At 39.5% G+C, this 21,153-nt stretch overlaps 1 protein-coding gene across 1 annotated transcript in view; it reads right to left on the bottom strand.

Moving 5' to 3' along the window:
- CSMD1 (CUB and Sushi multiple domains 1) overlaps window positions 1-21,153 on the bottom strand; it is a 1,841,590-nt gene that overhangs the window by 338,223 nt on the left and 1,482,214 nt on the right. Inside the window, exon 12 of the mRNA XM_060184943.1 lies at window positions 11,200-11,312. Coding sequence (XP_060040926.1) covers window positions 11,200-11,312 — 113 coding nt within the window. The remainder of the gene's footprint in view (window positions 1-11,199; window positions 11,313-21,153) is intronic.

The following is a 21,153-nucleotide window of genomic DNA, read 5'->3' as shown; positions in this document are numbered from 1 at the left end:
ACAATTAATTACATGATATTAAAAAATTAATTCCTCACTTTGGCAGGGACTAGACTAAAAATGATGGAATGATGAGTCTATGAGCATGGTCCCTGTGCTAGGATAGCACAAACATGTGTGCAATGTTCACAGCTTTTTAAATTTATTTTGTTTGCTGGCCACCAGGATCAAAGCTGGGGCTCTGTGAATGGATGATGAAGTCACCATACCTGGTAGCCAATTCTTCCTTTTCATCTTCCTCTTTTTGTTTATTTATTTATTTATTTTAATCTGATAGGACAGAAAGAAATTGAGAGGAGTGGAAAGTCAAGGAAAGACAGAGAGAGTCACCTGAAGCACCGCTGCAGGGCTTATAGAGCTTACCCTCTATAGGGGGGGAGCTCAGGTTTGAACCAGAGTCCTGTCTTTATGGTAACCTTTGCATTCTAGGTTCCTCTATGGTAACCTTTGCAACTAGGTTCACCACTGCCTGGCTTCATTCCACCATTTTAATAATAATCAAGAGTTATATTCATGCTGACCAGACTTCCCTGGACCGATGACCCCATCAATGTGCACTGGAGCTCCACTTCCTCAGAGCCCCACCCTACTAGGGAAAGAGAGAGGCAGACTGGGAGTATGGATTGACCAGTCAACGCCCATGTTCATCGGGGAAGCAATTACAGAAGCCAGACCTTCCACCCTCTGCAACCCACAATGACCCTGGATCCATACTCCCAGAGAAACAGAGAATAGGAAGGCTATCAGGGGAGGGGATGGGATATGGAGATCGGGTTATGGGAATTGTGCGGAATTGTACCCCTCTTATTCTATGGTTTTGTTAATGCCCCCTTTATTGAATGAAGAAAAAAAAAGAAAGAAAGAAAGAAAGAAAGAAAGAAAGAAAGAAAGAAAGAAAGAAAGAACTAATGTGATATATGTGATACTGGGAAATTATCTGAGGATCTCACTCATGCACTAAAATACAGAATGGCCCCTTGGTTTAGTTTAATTAATTTAATTACTGGCCAACGAATTTATCACTGGGACTCAGTGCCTATACTCCTAGTGGCCATTTTTTCCCTCATTTTTCTTTTTTTAGGTGACATAGAGATAGATAGAAAGAGAGAAACAAGGAGGAGAGGCTCCTACAGCACTGCTTCACCACTCATAAAGCTTCCCTCCGATGTTAGCATTTGCTGCCCTACTAACACACACACACACACACACACATACACACACACACACACACACACACACACACACATGATCCTATGCTGGGGATGCTTTGCAATGTGTGGGGACAGTTTGATCACACACTGGACAATGCAGAAAATGCTACTGAAATTCAGAGAATAGAGAATAAGCTCTTTGATAAAGACCCCATGTACACACAGCAGTCCTCTTGTAGACAAAATACAGCAGCCCAAATGTCAAGATAAACAAAATCAAGGCTTTTCTGTCTTACTTAGATAAAGCTAGTAATAAAGTATTATTCAAGAGAGGACTTCTCTGTATAAAAATCACTCTGCTCATTAATGAACAAAGAAGGAGAAAGAAATCATCCATTCCAGCCATGAGCTGATAGACAGCAGAAGGCACAATAGCTCAGAGGTCAAGTCTCTTGAGGGGAAAGATCGTCACCATGATATATAAAAATATTCAATCTGTATCTGTGGAAGTCTCTAGATCAAAATATCAATTTACAGCAATTTCCTAAACACCATAGGGGTGCAGTCAGCAACATGCAAACTGTGCTCCTGCCAGAGATAACTGACCTTCTTTTTTTGTGCAAATTGCAGGAAAAGAAAGAAAGAGGAAAGACAGGATATATTAAAATATTTGCAAGATACAGAAACCCACCACAGTCACAGAGTGATGCTTTTTAAAAATAATATTAAGATGTAGAACACATCAAAAAGGTTAAGAAGAAAACCTGATTTACCTGGTGACCTGGTTCTTACCGGTGGATGAATACGCTGCCGTATTTCTAATGACCCCAAGGGAGAGAGTTACTTCATGCTGAGTACACTAAGCATACTCTGGAGATTGTCATGTGTGCATATTTACACACGGACTTCACTGGAGTCTCACAAATATCCATGAGGTAAAGATAATGTCTATTTCAAAAATGGTCCTCAGAAAGAGGGAGTAAATTATACAAGTTGAACTCAAACACACTGCTCAGAACGGGATGGCCAGCCATATTCTGTAGTTTTGTCCCAACTTTCTACAGCACACATTGCTTTTCCCAGAGGAGGGACCTTATATAACTGGGCAGGATCAGCCCATAGGAGAGAAAGCCTGGGGGAAAGAGTATCAGGTGAGATGCTGCTGCTATCAGCTAACAGACCACTGTGCTGATACTGGAAGAAATCCATTGCAGATGAAGAGTGTTGTGTAGTAAGTAAAGGTTTCTGACTTATTTTAATAAAAATCCACAGCCAAATGAGAAAATAGTATAAATAGTAAAAGGATAGAACTTTGAAGGAGGAAAAACAGTAACATCAATGGAAAAATGGGGATTGTGTCCTTGAACAACAGAGAATAATTCAACTTTTAGTGTGATAGGAAAAGTAGCACAAAATTTAGACCCGACCTCCTGATTCCAAAGGAGATTGTTTGTAGCAGAAACAATGAAATAGCTGCATGTGGAGCAGACCAGCGGGAGAACCAAATGTAATGGAAAGTAAAAAAATACTGTCCTGGGCCTGGATTGATAATTGCGTTTTTGACAAGAAAGTGAACAGTTTGGAAAGATAACAGTGAAGTTGAAATGGACCAAAAACTAATTTGAAAAAGTTTGTAGTAATGGAATTGACTTCAAGAACGGAAATGGCCATAGCCTTAGGGAGGTAAAGAGAGAGAGGGAGAAAACAGTGGCTATGCTTTCTAAAGCATTACTGGGCTGGGGAAGAAAGACCATCCAGAATGAAAACACTTTTAAATCATCCTGCATGAGTGATGAGGAAATTAGTTTTCTTTTCCTACCTAGAGGACACCCCTTTAGGTAAGCTGTGTATTTATCTAGCCTGTTTGCAAAACATACAATGTAATCACAACTTCCAATTGATGACCCTTTTATAGACTGTAATGAGCTTTCATAGCTATTTACGTAATTTATTCTAACAAAACCCTGCTATTATTATCCCTACTTCACAGATAATGAAAACGATGATTAGGATGAGCTCAGGCCTCAGTTGAAACTGAAAGCAAAGTCTAGTTTAAAGAGCTTTGTTGTTGGCTCAATTCTACATATATGCAAATAGCTCTAATGAAGGCTTCATGTTGTGTAGACCAATGGAATGGTATCTGGGAAATCTACTTAGAAAAATTCCTTTAAACAGAAAAACAAAAGAAGCAGAAAATAATGCTGTTATTATTTTACTTCTAATGGACAGAACACAAATGATAAAATCTTCTAGACCTTGAAATTCTGATTTGTATTAGATAGAAATGATCATACGAAATATAAACACATATCATAAGTACTTCACTTAGTCATGTTGAATTCTAGCTGTATGCTTAGAAAGCCTTCTTGTAACTTCAAGACCATATGGAAAAACTGCAGCATTAATGGAGTTGGGGAAATAATAGAAAGGGGAAATAATAGAATAATAGAAAGGAAATAATCAGTCTGCTACCTGTTTGCCCATAATGACTTTTAGTAAAAGAGTAAAGGATGTACATAATTAAGAAAAGAGTAAAATTTAGTTCACTTTCAGGTGGTAGAACGTTCTTAGTAAAATTAAAATATTGCAAAAAAATTAAAATATTGCATAACATCAACTGTTATATTTTGTACACTTCATTATTAACAGGATTTAGAAGACATCAAAAGAGCAATAGAAATGATCAAAGAACTGCAGGCAGTGATAAAAAGATGAAAGGAGTTCATGGACAAGAAAAATGATGAACCAAAGTGACTATGTCTACCAAACATCAGTTAATGGAAACTAACAGCATTTTTCCTCATGACACAATCTCAGTTGAATTAAATTGTTTTAATGAAAGAAAATGTTAATTTTAGCAGTAGAGGCTTAGTTCCAGAGTAAGAAAATACAATGAACAAAAGAGGAAAAATTAGAAGAATGATTTTGTCCATAGATAACCTGTATCCAAAGATGAAGTGGGTAGGGTAAGTGGGATTCACTGAAAAGGGCAGAGAAAAATGTACGTAAATAATGTGTGGAGAAATTAATGAACAAAGGAAACAACCTTTAAGCAAACAAAGATGCGGGTATCTCTAAATCTAGAATCTAAGAGGTGAAGATTTCAGAGAACACTGCTATACTCAAACCCTCAAGATACATGAAAAAGGGGAGAAGACAGTAAATGCTACCAGATTAAAAAAAGAAGGAGGAGAAGGAAGTGGAGGAGGAGGAGAAATAGAAGAAGGAAAAAGGAAGGAAAGCAGGAAGGAAGGAAGGAAGGAGGGAGGGAGGGAGGAAAGGAAGGAAGGAAGGAAGGAAGGAAGGAAGGAAGGAAGGAAGGAAGGAAGGAAGAGGAATCTTTATTTCACTTTCAGAGCTGGAAATGTCATCTGGAACTGCACATCCCTAATTTCAGTTATTACAAACCCTCTTTTTCCATTCAGAGATATCACTTATAGCACTTCCATCTCTATCAAGTACCAAGACCTGGGCTGGAGAATGCCCTATATAATCAATTTTAATTATCTTACTCTAGTCCATATCTCCACTGCATCTGCTATCAGTTTATATTGAGAAGCACCATCTGTGAGCATAAAAGTAAACAAGGGAAAATGGAAAGTAGATGAGTCTCTAAATCTAGAATTTAAATGTCAACTTTCCATGTTCATATATAACTTTCTCTAGCACTCACCTCAAGTTCTCACTGATCAAACACGTTAAACGACTTAAATAAATTTGGTTATTGGCTCACCTCACATTAGAAAGAGGAGGTGCAGGGACTGAGAAGTAGCACACCTCACTGAATGGACAATATCATGTGGAAAGACCTGGGGCCTGGGGTCAATCTCCAGGTCCCCATGAGCAGGGATGGGGGTTGGGAGCAGGAGCTTCAAGAGTGTTAAAACAGTAACTGCAGATGCCTCTTTGTCTTTCTCCTCCATCTTTTCTTCCCCTCTCAACTTCTCTCTGTCTCTATCAAAAATAAACAAATAAAAAGTTTAAACAGGAAGAAAATTTAAAAGTCCAATTGGACAAGTAATTAGAAAGAGGAGGTATTTTTATTTCACTGTTGAAATTCAACACCAGAACAAATGTAAATCCGAAGTAAGCTATGATCTTAGTGTAGAAAATTTTCCTTCAAGCTGGACCCTTTCTGAGTATATGTTGTGGCAGATTTTTGAACTCATTCAACTAAAAATAAAGACCAATTATCTTTTTTTTAACGGTATAATTAATCAAACTTTTATTCACTTTTCCAAATAATTACATATAAATCAATGAAGATGTATGATTTCTTTATGAGTTCAGACAGTGACTAAAACAACTGGTGTCTAAGGATTTACTTAAGTATCAAATCAGTGCTATCTTTTTTCTGGTTGCTTTCCCTTTTATCCCAGGTCTTGTTTCTACTTTATCAAAAATCAAAAACCTCAGAATAAAGCAGACAGCATCACTACCCTTGCATTTAAAAATATTTATTTATTTATTCCCTTTTGTTGCCCTTGTTTTATTGTTGTAGTTATTACTTTTGTTGTCATTGTTGGATAGGACAGAGAGAAATGCATAGAGAAGGGGAAGACAGAGAGGGGGAGAGAAAGACAGACACCTGCATACCTGCTTCACTGCTTGTGAAGTAACTCCCATGCAGGTGGGGAGCTGGGGGTTCAAACTGGGATCCTTATGCTGGTCCCTGTGCTTTGCGCCACCTGCGCTTAACCCGCTGCACTACCATCCAACTCCCAGACCAATTATCCTAAAGTCAAAACAATTCAAGCATTTAATGTTGTATTTTGTGTTTTTGTCAGTAGTTTCCCATGTTAATTCTACTGACATGTAGATCACAAAAGTAGACACTAGTTGGATCCATTTATAAATTATCATAGAGAAAGAAAGGAATAACAGCAAAAACAAAGGCATCTAACCAAATGACTTTCCTCAAACACTCCATTATTGAATGTTAATATTAAATGACTAATATGTACATTAAAATATCTACTATACCTAAAGTTATCATAAATTCTTGGTCTCAAAATTAATTTATATATTGTAAAACATACATTTAAAATTCCCTAAACAAAGTTTCTAGAAATTCCATATCAAAGATAAGAAATTAATTTTTACATTCACTTCTTCATGCAATATTAGTGATCTTTAAGAGTGCTATCTGATGAACACAAGTATCTAATAATGTTAGCTGATGTAAAAGATTTTTTTAAACTAAGATACTTAAGATTATATATATGTTTCTATCCCTACTTCCTGAAACAGAATTTCTGAAACCTGGCTAATTTCCTGGGGTGAAAGACCCAATATTAGACCAAGATGTTCCAGGTGATCCTATCTTTTAGGAAATTACACGGAAATTACTTAGGGAAGACAAGGGAAGATTTGTCTTGAGGATTTGAGGAGTTAATCTATTATTCTGACAGGCATATTCTAGCTGATGTCTGAGCAGCTTTTTCACTTCAGCTAACAAGGCCAGGGACACAGATCCCTTTTCTTATGGACCACTGAGCTTTCATCTGCTTAGAGGTCAGGCTGCAACTCTAACTCCAAGAGAGACATTTTCAAATGTGTGTAATTACTGAGAGGAGCAGAATCAGCACGTTCCAGGAAGTTACAGTAAATTAAACCACATGAAAAGAGGATTTGTATTAGAATTCTCCTGAGAAACAGAACACATAGAACTTCTCTTGATCTCCTCTATGTATCTGTCATCTAACTATCTACCCGTACTTACACCCATCCATTATCTATACAACCATTATCCATGCATGTTTGCATACATACATACACACACAAACCCCTTACATACATCTATGCCTCCATCCATCCATTCATCTATCCATCCATCCATCCATCCATCCATTGATTTAATATCAAAAATTGTCTCATGCCATGGGAGAATGAAAAGTTTAGATCCAAGAGAGTCAATAGTATGGTTTTAGTTCAAGTCTGAGTTTTCAAGTATGATGGGTTCAATGTTCTCAATAATATTAGGGAGAGAGAGGTTCTTCTTCAATCAGCCTGATTTCCTATGGCTAGTTAAGACACACCAAACTGGAAAGGCCCTGTCTGTTTACCCAGCCCACCAACACTAACATTTCCTTCACCCAGAAATCACAGGACAATGCATGTTCCCATTTTGGAATCCTTCCACTTACACATCACATGTGTCATCTCAGGGAAAAGAGACTGGTATTGAACGGCATATAGAAATTATACCACCTTGAAGCCATATTACCTATGTCCACAAGAATAGGAAAAAAATTAACCCAGACCTCCCATGGTCTGCACCCTTAAAGATCTTTGGCCCATACTCCCAGAGGGATAAAGAATAGGGAAGTTTTCAATGGAAGGGATGGGATATGGAACTCTGGTGGCAGGAACTGTGTAGGACTGTATCACTCTTATCCCACAATCTTATTAATCATTATTAAATCACTAATAAAAAAGAGAGTTGGAAAAAGAGGCTGCTATTGAGTTATATGAAATTTCTCTCTATTCATTCTGACACAAGCAGTCATCAATCAAAACAAACACATAGGCCCCAGTGTCAGCTGACATCACTGCCTACATCATCCATGTTTTCTGACAGCCTTCTTTAGAACAGAGAGACAGATTCAGAATGGCCTTCCTTTAACTGATGATCTTTTAAGGACTGATACCCACACATATACTATGACATCTAAAACTGTAGTTATTAATAGAGAATGGATACTATTAACAGAGGATGCAATGGGCTGGCAAGACAGCATGTTATGCAAAATGACTTTCATGTCTGAGGCTCTGAAGTCTAAGGCTTAATACTCTGCACCACCATAAGCCAGAGCTGAGCAGTGGTATTAGGAAAAGGAAAAAAAATAATAAGTTAGAGGTAAATAATCAATGCTGCTTAGCCATTCAAGCTGAAATATGATGTGTGGAAGAATTTTGGTGAGAATACTTACATTCTTAATAGTCAAGTCTCCAGAATTTGGAAATGAGGCTAGTCTCATTTCTTTGCTCTTTAAACCTTATGATGTGTGATTTTATTTCACTAGAGTTAATTTACTGCAATTTGCCCCGCTGGGAAGTATTTGGTATTTCACTGATGTTTTTAGATGTTTCCAAAGGCTGTAGCAAGTGCAGGTCATGTGGAATGAATATATGTCTACCATGCTTTTTAGAGAAACTTTACAGTCAATTATAAGTCAACTCTAAATATCCAAATTTCAGAAATTATCTGTGCAACTGAGTCTTAACCTTCAAATGAAATGTGAATATCATTTTGTGTAGCTGTGACAGTCATCAGTATACCATTTCCAGTAAGGAGGAGCCTTCCACACTCTATAGATAAGGACACTAAAGTTGAGCTCTCTCCTCACCATGGGATCTTAATATTTTGAACAGAGTTATAGAGGAAGAGAGGGAGGAGGGAGGGAGGGAGGGAGAGGTAGAGGGAGAAAGAGAAGAGAGAGAGGGAGACCACAATAACAGTTTCCTTCAATGTGTGTATGTGGGGAGGGTAATGGGGTTTGAACTTGAGTCGAGCTCACCACAAAGCAACACACTACGTGAGCTATTTTGCCAGCCCAGGACTTTTAAAAAACATTTTTAGACAATTTAGAATCACAGGGAAAAAAAGTATTCTCATTCCCCACCCCTCTCTCTCTCATATGTGTTCCACCATATGAAATAAGGATATGTCTTATAAGGATATGACTCTTTGGTCACTACCAGGCCACCCCATCACCTGGGGCCCTAGTCAGGGAGTCCTGGGATTCCCACACAGACCTAATGGGCCTAGACCTCCAACAGATCCCTCTTGTCACTGTTGCTGATCATCTCCATCAAGAACAACATAATGGACCCCTTTGTGTGCCCCTATAGGACCTTGCCTTCAATGTGGATCAACAATGGCAGGGACTGTTCCATTCGCCAAAGCAAGGGTGGGAAACATACTCTACCACTCAAGGAAGATGAAATTAGTGCAGGCTGGAATGTTCCTAGCCATGACCACAAAATGTGAGCTCAGACCTACAGGGATGCAATGGTTACACAGGATCGTGTGATGAATATGGGCCCCAGATCAAATCAATGGGTTTTACCATTAACAATGCTAATATACTTTCCCCATATTTAGGAGCTACTACTCTCTTCCCTGATCCAGCTTTCTAGTCCTATTTCCAACTTTGACACCATATCCCCTGACAATACCTTTGGTCTACCTGAATATTAGCTGTCAGGCTCAGGCAAAAACTAGTGAAAACTAGTAAAGTCATGAGCCCCTTGGAATATACCTAAAATAGACCTACTAGCTTTTTTTCCAAAATGGAGACCCTATATCTCATCTGCTATATTCTTGTCTTTAGGTTCCTGAATATTTAACAACTTGTTCTGCTCTGTATCTTAATGCTTTTTCAGCCACCAAGTTCCAGATGAGACCATGAATTTCCTGGGCAGAGGACCCCACCAATGTCTCCTAGAGCCCCTCCTTCCCAGAGTCCTGCCCCACTAAAGAAAGAGAGAGAGAGGCTGGGAGTATGGATCAATCTGCCAATGTCTATGTTCAGCAGAGAAGCAATTACAGAAGTCAGACCTTCCACCTTCTGCACCCCATAATGACCCTGGGTCCATCTTCCCAGAGGGATAATGAATAGGAAAGCTGTCAGGGGATGGGATGGGATACAGAGTTCTGGTGGTGGCAATAGTGTGGAACTGTACCCCTCTTGCCCTATGGTCTTATCAAGATTTCCATTTTATTTTTTTTAAATATTTATTCCCTTCTATTGCCCTTGTTGTTTTATTGTTGTAGTTATTATTGCTGTCATTGTTGTTGGATAGGACAGAGAGAAATGGAGAGAGGATGGGAAGATAGAGAGGGGGAGAGAAACATAGACAGCTGCAGACCTGCTTCACTCCCTGTGAAGCGACTCCCCTGCAGGTGGGGAGCCAGGGACTCGAATCGGGATCCTTACACCTGTACTTGTGCTTTGCACCAAGTGTGCTTAACCCACTGCGCTACCGCCCAACTCCTAATATTTCCATTTTATAAATAAATTTTAAAAAAGGAAATAAGGATGTGACATCCACTGTGTTTATTATCTGGGATGGTAGATATTTTTACATTAATTGTCTTATTAGATTGATATACAGTGCTATTTTTAATTTTATTATATAATTATTATTTCTGGCCAAAAGTTCTTTATATCATTGTGACTTCAAAGTGGGCTGTTTTTCTTTTCTTTCTTTTTAATTTCAGATGGAAATAGAGGAGGGGAAAAGAAAGAGTGCAGGATAGAGTGGGTAAAGACACCCAAACACCATGAAGCTCCCCCTTATAAAGATATATTTTCATGTTACACTGGGGCTTGAAGCTGGAACTTGGGCTTGATATATTGTAAACTCTATTAGATAAAGTTGCTCCAGGCTCCTACCATACCTTCTAAATACATATGCCCAGTTCCTGAACATTCTCCATTTCACTCTTAGGAAACAAGAATAGTCTGTGTTTTTACTCAAACTCCACTTAAAACTGGAGAAAAGAAAACCCTGACTCTGGAGCTGCCTAGTTCTTACTTTCACCTATCCCTGCACGCATCTGTCATGTCAAAGGCTCTAATGAACTCAGCAATTCATGAAGAACCCAGACAGATAGTTAACCAAATGGTTTCAGAGACAAATTCAAAGGGCACACAGACAGACAATTAGCAGCACTAAAATGAATTCTTTAATAGATGCAGGACTCATTAATAGCCACAGGGTAACAATCAATGGCATTTCCTCCACACAAAATTCATTTGCATTTCAGTTGCCAGGGCTCATTTGACGTGGTCTTCCTTTTTTACATCCTTCCATTTGTATATTTTCTCAAGGATCATAAAATACATAGCACTGCAGAGTATTTAAGCAGAGAGGGTGTGGCAGACTTTGAAAAGAAACCTAGGGAGATTTTTGTTTAGGTCACGTAATTTCTTCTAATTGTAACTTGAGAATTTCTTAATATATATTTTTAAAAACAGTTCCCCATACTTTAAATCACTACAAATAAAATAACCACAATGCTAATTTGAAATGTGACTACCTTGGTACACAGCTTTGAATCCGGGTGAGGCAATGCTGTCGTCTGACTGCAAATGCAGCCACATCTGGTTACTCATGCTCACAATGAGGTCGGGAACACTGGAGCCTGTGAGTCTGCACAGAAGAAAAATACAAAATCCATTATTTAAGATACCAATGTTATCTTCACTTTTACCTCAAGTAAGGTACTTACTCCTTACATAAACAAGTTATTTATCAGTACACTAGACCATCCATCCATCTGTCCATCTACCTAGATCCTCCTTCATAGTCAAACTAGTCACAGATAATTTATATCTCAATTCAGTACATGGTACATACTCAATATCACTGGCATTTCATAATAATGATTCTATTCTATAATTGCAAATGGGCACCAATGATACCTCGTGGTCACAGACATGAGCAATATTACTACTCACAGGTCAAAGTTTTGCTTCATTCTAAAACACACACACACACACACACACACACACAAAATGACACAGACAGAGGGCAAGGTGGGGATGGGGAAAGACAGGGAAGATAGCAAGGGTGTGAGAGACACTACAGCACCAGAATATCTCCCTGTATCTTGGGGTTACCAACTCAGTCTATCCACATGACAATTTATGTGGCCTATCCAGTGACCTGTTTTCTGAAACCCTATCTTTTTTATTTTAATATTGCCTTAGTGTGACTGCTGATCTGTCTGTTTTGAGTGGAGTGCTTCTCTGACTGTAAGAGTTCAGTTGGCCAGCCTCTATGGTTGGGATATGGCTATATTACCTCACACAGTGGTGTGAAAGCATCTGTAGGATGAAAGATAATTCATTTCAGTCATGAAACAATTGAAATTATTGTACACCTTTTACTACTAAAATCTCTCTTAAAACATGTATTCTGGGGAGGGGCTGGGCAGTAGCACAGCAGGTTAAGCATATATGGCACAAAGTGATAACCCTGGAGGCAAAAAAAAAAAACACATGTATTCTGGAATGCAATATTACTTATCAGTAAAAGATATTAAACAATGGCAGAAACTTAACTGGATATGATCTATGTATAAGAGGCAATATGAAAAGGCTAAACATGGTGTTATTCCAACTCTAGAGTAGTCTAGGAAAGGCAAAACTATGAAGACAATAAACTAGATCAGTGGTTTCCAGAGATCAAGGGAGAGGGAAGGATTAACAAAGTGGACATAGGATTTTAGGGCAGTGAAACTACTCTCTATGATGTTATAGTGATGAATTAATCTAATTGTATATGTCCAAACACAGAAAATGTGGACCACCTAGAGTGGTCCTCTTGTCAAGACTGGAGATGATAATGCATAAATAAATGTAGGTTCATCAATTTAAACACATGCTGGGTAAAGAAAAACTATGCTGGAGTTCTCTGGATGTTGGGAAGCAGAGATTCATTTGTGTCTCAGGGTTTACTACATCATTAGTAGTGAGAGAAAAGCGGTTTTATGGAATCATGAACTCAGGGTGTACAACTCACAGTGAGATTCTGCCAAGTGTCTACCATGTGGGCACCATGAGGATCTACTGAAATTTCTTCCTCATGTGTGACTCCTAAGTTTTTGCATGTGTCTGCCTCATCCTCTGCACATGCCCATTGTCCCTCTATTTATTGGGTATACAGCTATGTCAGGTATAAGTATCTTATGAGAATACATAAACATAAATATCTTAGGCCTGGATGATTTCCCTACTAGTATTTAGACCACTCTATATCAAACTTGCCATCTCCAATTCTAGTGATTACATCAGATTCTATGTTTTATCTGTAAGTCCTGACTTTATCCCAAGGACGTAGACAATAACCCAGGTATATCAGATAAGGAAGGCTTCCTGTTAGCCTGAAGGCCTCTTGAGCATGAGTAACCATCTTCTTCTTCTAGCATTTGCCCTTCTTCCGTAGCCAGTCAACAGCGTCAGGTTGAGCCTGATGAAAAGTTTCGAGACCTCCTTTGAATCTGGAGAGATGGCAGTTGTTGACTAGGTGGGTCATAATCTGTCTGGAGCCGCAGGGGCAGTTCGGGTCATCTCTGGCTCCCCAGAGATGGAACATAGCGGCGCACCGGCCATGGCCTGTTCAATACCGATTGAGGAGGGCCCAATCATAATGTGCTAGGTCAAAGCCGGGTTGACGCTTGCAGGGGTCTGTGATGAGGTGTTTGTTCTTTACCTCAGCTGACTGCCAACTCTGTTTCCAAGAGTCTGGAACAGAGAAGTTCAGTGTAGGCGTAGGGGACCAGATTGGATGATGAGATGTCAAGCGTTGGACAGGGTGGGTGAAGATATCCACGTATATTGGCAGGTCTGGTCGAGCGTAGACGTGGGAAATGAACTTAGATGATGCCGCATCCCGACGAATATCTGGCGGGGCGATGTTGCTAAGAACCGGCAGCCATGGAACCGGGGTGGAACGGATGGTTCCAGAAATTATCCTCATGGAGGAATATAATTTTGAATCGACCAAGTGGACATGGGGGCTACGGAACCATCCTGGGGCACAGTATTCTGCAGTGGAATAGCATAATGCCAGAGATGATGATCGTAGTGTGGAAGCGCTCGCGCCCCATGAGGAGCTGGCCAGTCTTGCAATGACGTTATTCCTCGCGCCCACCTTTGCTGCAGTTTTTATGAGATGTTTGTGAAATGACAGGGTGCGATGGAGAGTAATGCCAAGATAGACTGGCTGGGCTTCATGCAGGATTTGCGTATCGTCAAACTGCACATTAAGCTCATGCGAGGCCGAAGCATGGTGTAGATGGAAAACAGATGATACTGTTTTTGCAGTGCTAGGGATTAGTCGCCATTTTTTACAGTAATCAGACCATCTATCTGTATTTACACTGAGATGGCCAAAACGCCCCTGGGGGTTGGAGACAGAACTATAGAGATAACAAAAGAAAAAAAAATTCTGACATGTCTGGTATAATGCATAGCTGCTAGTAATTAAGAAAAATAGTTCATTAGAGAAATAACATTTAATATAACTCAAAAGTCTATATTGAAATCAGGGGTTCTCCAACAGTTGGAGGTATTAATAATGGAGAGGTTGTACAGTTGTGTGTGGAGGAAGAGAGAATACAAGGAGAACCTCTGTATCTTACTCTAAATATTACTATGTACCTGAAGCTATCCCCTCCCCTCACTATATATATGTATATAATATGTAGATGATCTAAGATAAACAGAGATAAAGAGACTATTGAAAGAACAATATACAGAGATGAGACACATTTGGCCAAATTAGGACCATATCCTCTGCAGATTAATGCTGGTTCACAGGGGATGGAGCTTTCAGGGGAGCATTCCTGGGAATTAGCAAAACAGTCACAGAGCAGTGGCTGTCAGCCTGTGAAAAGAAACCTGAGATTCATTGACTGAACACAGCAGGCTGACAGAAAAGCATGTCGAAATAGACCGAGTGTAAGGAAAAAAAAAATCAATTCAACCCAAACAAATGTTTCTAATCAAGTAGGAAGCCCCATTCTTAGCAGACAAATTTGGGGAATATGAGCACACAATTGGCTTCATCAATCCTATTATATGTCCATCATCCACACAACTTCACCCGAGGCTCCAGAATTCCTGGTTCTTTCAGGAAAGACAAACAGCAGCCATAATTACATGGAGGTCACTTGTGAGTGTGACATACACATCAGGGAAAAAAAAAAAAAGCCAAGCAATTCAATGAATAATATGTGATCACAAAATATTTTTCTTTCTCAAGATGCTTTTTCAGTGGCAAAATTTTCCTCTTAGGTTTTGAGCATTACTTGTGTAATTGACTTGAAACAGGAAAGTGTTCCTTTCCTGTGCATATATTTTATTGCAGTTAAGATACTATAAAGTGCACAGATCGCTAATGTCTAGCTCTCAGGAATTTGAACAAGTGGCCCAATACACAAATCAGCAGAACAAATGTCACCAGCACCCAGGAGTATGCCTGACACCCCCTTCTGGTCATTATGGACACAAAATGTCCTTGTCCAAAAGGATGAATTTTGCTTTCAATTTTTAGCTTCTATATTCATGAAAGCATACTATGTAAAATCTTTTATTTGATGTCATTGGTAAAATTTATTAATGTTATCTATAGTCACCTTTTATTTATATTTATTTCTCTCTACCTGTGTGTGTGTGTGTGTGTGTGATTTACACTATAGATATCAATAATACTTTTTATGTCCACAAATAAAACAAATCTTGTTAAGATCCCAATTAAAATTACATTAAATTGATAAATGAATTTAGAGAAAACTGTTAAGAAAGTTTTTTTTTCTTTTGTGATTAGTCAGTAACTTTTGATTGTTTCCTTTATCTCACAGTTTGTTTCCTCAGCACTTCAAAAATGTTATTCTGGCATTTTATCTTATTTATACTGAGGAACCTCAGTATTAGGAAGAAAATGGTTATAGTATTATTAAACACTGGTCATATCACATTCTTTCCCCAAACTCCATTTACATGCACATATATATATATTTTTTTCCTTTACTTCAGAATGACTATAACCTACTTTATTATGCCCCATTTCAAACCATATGCATTGATTTCTTTATTTCAAAGATTGTGTTTTTCACTTATTAAATATTCATAAAAATTTTTGGTGTAGCCTAAAGTTTCCAGTGAGAATGAGTTTTCCATAGGTCTGGCACACTACCACTTTGTAGATACCTGCCAGCAAAATACAGGTGTGACTTGTTTCAGATGTTATGTGGCATCAAGTTTATGTTTTGACAGATATTTGGCATGCTCAGAGTTAGGTTTCTTTTTTAATCTCCAGATTCAAACAAAGTGTTTTTTTAAATTAACATGCAGCAAAATAGGATTTTTGGGTGCTCAGATCTCCAGATATTATTCCATTATAGTGCTGCATGACTGCCAACTCAGGACACACAGCTGTGCTCTCTCTATGACCTCAACCTGTATCTAGAGCTGCTGTCAATCACCCTATTAAGAATTTCATATAAGTCAATCATACACTACGTATTCTTTGAAACAAGAAAATTTAAAAAAAAAGTAATTTGAAGCAGTGGGAGGAAGAAGAATAAAGAGGAGGAAAGAAATAAGAGAATGGGGGGCCAGGTGATAGCACAGCAGGTTAAGCGCAGGTGGCGCAAAGCGCAAGGACGGGCGGGCGTTAAGGATCCTGGTTCAAGTCCCCGGCTCCCCACCTGCAGGGGAGTCGCTTCACGGGCAGTGAAGCAGGTCTGTAGGTGTCTATCTTTCTCTCCCCCTCTCTGTCTTCCCCTCCTCTCTCCATTTCTCTCTGTCCTATCCAACAACAAGGACAACAGTAATAGTAACAACAACACCAATAAACAACAAGGGCAACAAAAGGGAAAAAACGGCCTCCAGGGGCAGTGGATTCATACTGCAGGCACCGAGCCCCAGGAATAAACCTGGAGGCAAAAAAAAAAAAAAAAAGAGAAGAGAATGAAGAAAGAGAATCACCCTTTTTCCATCATGAGTTTCACAGATTATATTTAGTGATTGATATAGAACTGTAAAACCATCTGAATCTCAAGGCCATAATATTTAGAAATTGGGATGATAATGGGACCCAAATGGATGTAGAGTTTTTGACATACACCTAAAAGGCAATGTTGATATCAGGTGGTACCAGAAAGAATATGTTTCTATTATGTTTGCTTATCCTTGCATCCTATGAATATTACTTTACATGCAATAATGTTGTACATGAGTTTAAGTTAAGCATCAAAGGTGAGCTGATTAACTGGGTTAACTGCTCACCTCTGCCCAATGAGTAACTCCCTGGCTTTAAGTCCTATGCAACTCAAAATGGAAAATGGAAAACTCTGTATCTTTCAGGGGAAAAATTATCAAAATCTGGAGGTAGACAAAGACTGTTTAGAAATTACCCCTGAAGTACCATTTCTCAAGTTAACAATTTATACATAGACCTCAACAAAATAATTTAAAAACACTTTCCATCTGTACAAATGTATATAAAAATGCAAAAATTGGGGGCCCACCTGGTTGAAGGAACACATTACTATACTTAAAGATTGGGTTTGAGACACCCCACTCCCCACCTGCAGGAGAGGATACTTCTCTATCAGTGTATCAGGTCTGCAGGTGTCTCTCTGCCTCTCTCCCTCTGCTTATCCCTCCCTTCTCAATTTCTCTCTGTCCTATCAGATAAAATAGGAAAAAAAATAAAAGGAAAAATTAGCCATTTATCACCAAGAGTGGTGAATTCATAGTGTCAGCATGACATCAGGCCTCAGGGATAACCCTGGTGGCAATCCAAGTAAGTAAACAAATTGATTACTATGTAAATAAAGTTTAAAAAATGGAAGCGGGAAAGATAGCGTAGTGGTCATGTAAAAAGACTTCCATGCCTGAAGCTTCAAGGACCTAATTTTATTCCCTGATACCATCATAACCTAGATACAACTGGACAGTGCTCTGGTAAAACAAAATGTTACAAAGAAAAGTATCAGACTAATTGAAAATATTTCAAACCACATAGTCTTCAAAGGACTAATATATTAACTATACACAGATTCTCAAAAGTTAATGGTAAAGAAATAATCCAACCTGAGGTAGGGAAAAGTCATATGGGTATCAAGCCCAAGAAGAAGATGGACAGATGGCAAATAAGCCCATAAAAAGATGTTCTATACCATCATCTATCAGGGAAATGCTAATGAAAGCTACAATGCTATACCCTACCAGTTAAATGTTAGTAAAGACGGAAGAAGTAGAATCTCTTATTACTGCCAGTGGACATGAAAAATAATGTAGTCATTCTGGAAAAGACTTTGGCAGTTTCTCACAAAACTGAAAACAAAGATAACATACTACCCAGTAATTATACTCCTGGCACTCTAAGAGCAATGAAGACTCATGCTGACATTAACATCTGCACACAAAGGTTTATAGCTCCTTTGTTCCTGTGAATCAAAACTGGAAACAATGAAGAGATAAGGCCAACACTGGTGAATGGAGGACTGTGACACCCTGGGAAGTACTATATTGCAATAAAAAGGGACAAACACTTCATACTAGAAAGATTCCAGGAGATTGGCTAAGTGAGAAAAGGCAATCACAAGAAGCCACATATCATAAGGGTCTTTGTAACCTTCTTACAAGAACAACATTTTACAGATGGAACAAAAACAGTGGTTGTCAACATTGGGCTGAGGGACAGAAGGAATGGCATAATAATAAAAGGAAATATCACTTCTTTTGTAAACTTGGAAATGCTTTGTGAATCAGCCATGGTCACAGTTTTATGAACCTAAGCAGGTGTTAGAATTCTGTAAACTTCACATAAGCACACAAATAAAAGTAAAATAGGACGTGTTAACAAAAGTGTGAATAGACTTGTGATATTCTATTTATTTACCATCACCAGGAACTCATCACTCCAAGATAACTTCCCACAATTGAGGAAGAGAAGAATGAGAGGAGGGGAGTTGGGAGGAGGAGGAGACTGGGGAAGACACTATAACATCAAAACTTGACTCCTTGCAAAGGAAGCCAAGCTAGAACCTAGATCTATTATGGCAAAGCAGGTGAGGTGTGTGTGTGTGTGTGTGTCCCCACTATAACATCAAAACTTGACTCCTTGAAAAGGAAGCCAAGCTAGAACCTAGATCTATTATGGCAAAGCAGGTGAGGTAGGTGTGTGTGTGTGTGTGTGTGTGTGTGTGTGTGTGTGTGTGTGTCTCCAGGGTAATTTCTGGGGCTCAGTGCCTGCACCATGAATCCACTGCTCCTGGAGACTATTTTTTCCCATTTATTGTCCTTGTTGTTTTATCATTGTTGTTATCATTGTTGTCCTTATTGCTATCATTGTTAGATAGGACAGAGAGAAATCTAGAGAGGAGGGGAAGATAGAGAGGGGAAGAGAAAAACAGACACCTGCAGACCTGCTTCACCGCTTGTGAAGAGATACCCCTGCACGTGAGGAGCCGGGGGCTCAAACCAGGACCCTTATGCCGGTCCTTGCGCCTGATGCCATGTGCACTTAACCTGCTGCACTACCGCCCAGCCCTCTCAGGTGAGTTATCTTGCTGGCCCTATTGTAACAAATTACTATAGGCCTATTGCAGGACTAGCATGAGGGTGTTTCTTCCCGGGCACGTGCTCTCAGGGTTGGAGAGAACTCAACCAGAGCCAACGCTGCTGCTTACTCAGCAACGCAGGAGAGAGACCAGGAACTCATGGTGGAGCAGGAACTCAATGCGTCTTTACTGATCAGAGACAACGCTTTTATATATTTTGAACCAGAAGTGGCAAGTCGGAGAAGGAAATGGCTAGGAAAGGGGATGGAGAAAAGGAAAGAGTGGGAAGGTAGAAAGTTTCCATAGTAACTGTTGCAAAGGTTTTAACTGATGGGATTAATTAATACCCTGCAAGCAGGGTGGGTCCCAAGCAAAACAATGATTATGTAAATAGACCATGGTATCAGCAATGGAGGATGGAGCAGAGCAGGGGGTGTCTGGCTTAAGGTCCGACATCTCCCCCTTTCTGTTTATCTAATGGTCACAGTATCAGGAATGTGGGGTGCTTTGTGAGGCAGGGAGTCTGATAGGATGATGCACACTTTTGGGGTTACTACTGTCCCTCCTTGCTCAACCTCTTGGTAGAGAGAGAAAGACTAACAGGATAGACACACCCCTTAAGTTCAATGTCGGGAGCCATAATGACACTGCACATCACGCCCCTAAGATGGTGCCGGCCATGTGGTGGCTAAACCAGTAAAGTGGTAAACAACTTTGCGGAAGTTGGACGATCCAACTGAACAGACTGCGTGCTGTACACGTGAACTGTTTTATGATTGGTAGAAGGCTGCATGATCTATGAATGCTGTATGCTTGCTTAATGCCCACTGGCTGACTAGGTAACAGTGAAAGGTACTTAAGGAGGCCATAAGAAGGAAATACAGGGAATTGAGGAAGAAGACTCTGGTGTCCGTGTCGTTGTTGCGGGCCGACAGCGACAGTTCAAGTCCTGCCAAGCTCAACCACATCCTCACAATTTCCCAACAGCCTATAAGCTGTTTTATTGGGGAAATTAGCCCACATGTACAGGTTGGTTTTGTACAACCACCTGGGGTTCGATTATCAGCTACATGACCTGTTATCTAGGTGATCCCATGTCAGTGCACCTCTTTGTCTTCAGATTGGCAGGAGACAATGAAAGTTCAGATAGATTGAACAAGTGAGAATTCAATATTCTCTTCCATTCTGGTACATTCTATTTCCAGAAATGATTCAAAATGCTGCAAAACTCTGCATGTTTTCTCATATTAAGGGAGAGATAATAACTTTGTCAGTACAAAGACATTTCCTCTGAATTTTCCTTTGAACATTTTAAAATAATTTTTTTCATTGGTCATTTGTTTCACACTTGCTGCAGTCCTTGGAGGCTGAAAGGCACAAGAACAGGAGGCATGTCTGCTGCAGTGAGAGCATCCCCCTTATTGTTTCAAGTGCATTCACCCCCCAAAGACAAGAGCTTTGCCACTGAGGTTAATTTAACTTCTGACAGCTGCAATGCAGACATTACAGGCTTTTAACTCCTGAGCCATGCAAAGGCAATCATTAGCTCTTCGAGTTAACAGGTTTTAAAAGAAAGCATGTTGAAAGAATGGCTCCTTAGAGTGAAAAGCTATAGGGAGCCAATACTTGAGATGTGATTGGAAGATCATCTGGGAATCCTCTTTTTGCTCACTCTGGCATTTGGGCCATAACTTAGATGGATGAGAATCTTATTCTGTTTCCTACACAGGTGCCCCTGTGGGACCTATGGTTCTTAGCCCCCCTAGGAGGTCTTCCCAAAACACAAGTTCCCATGCCCTCTGTTCTGAGGCAGTTTGTTCCCCAAGGCACTCATGAGATAGCTGTCTTCACATACTACAAGACAGATATCCAGCCATTTATTTACCTGTATAATGGGTTGTGAGAACAGAGGCC

The sequence above is a fragment of the Erinaceus europaeus genome, chromosome 2 (assembly GCF_950295315.1).
Source record: "Erinaceus europaeus chromosome 2, mEriEur2.1, whole genome shotgun sequence".
NCBI classification, from domain to species: Eukaryota; Metazoa; Chordata; class Mammalia; order Eulipotyphla; family Erinaceidae; genus Erinaceus; species Erinaceus europaeus.
The sequence above is the reverse complement of the archived record's forward strand: the minus strand, read 5'-3'. Positions and strand labels throughout refer to the sequence as shown.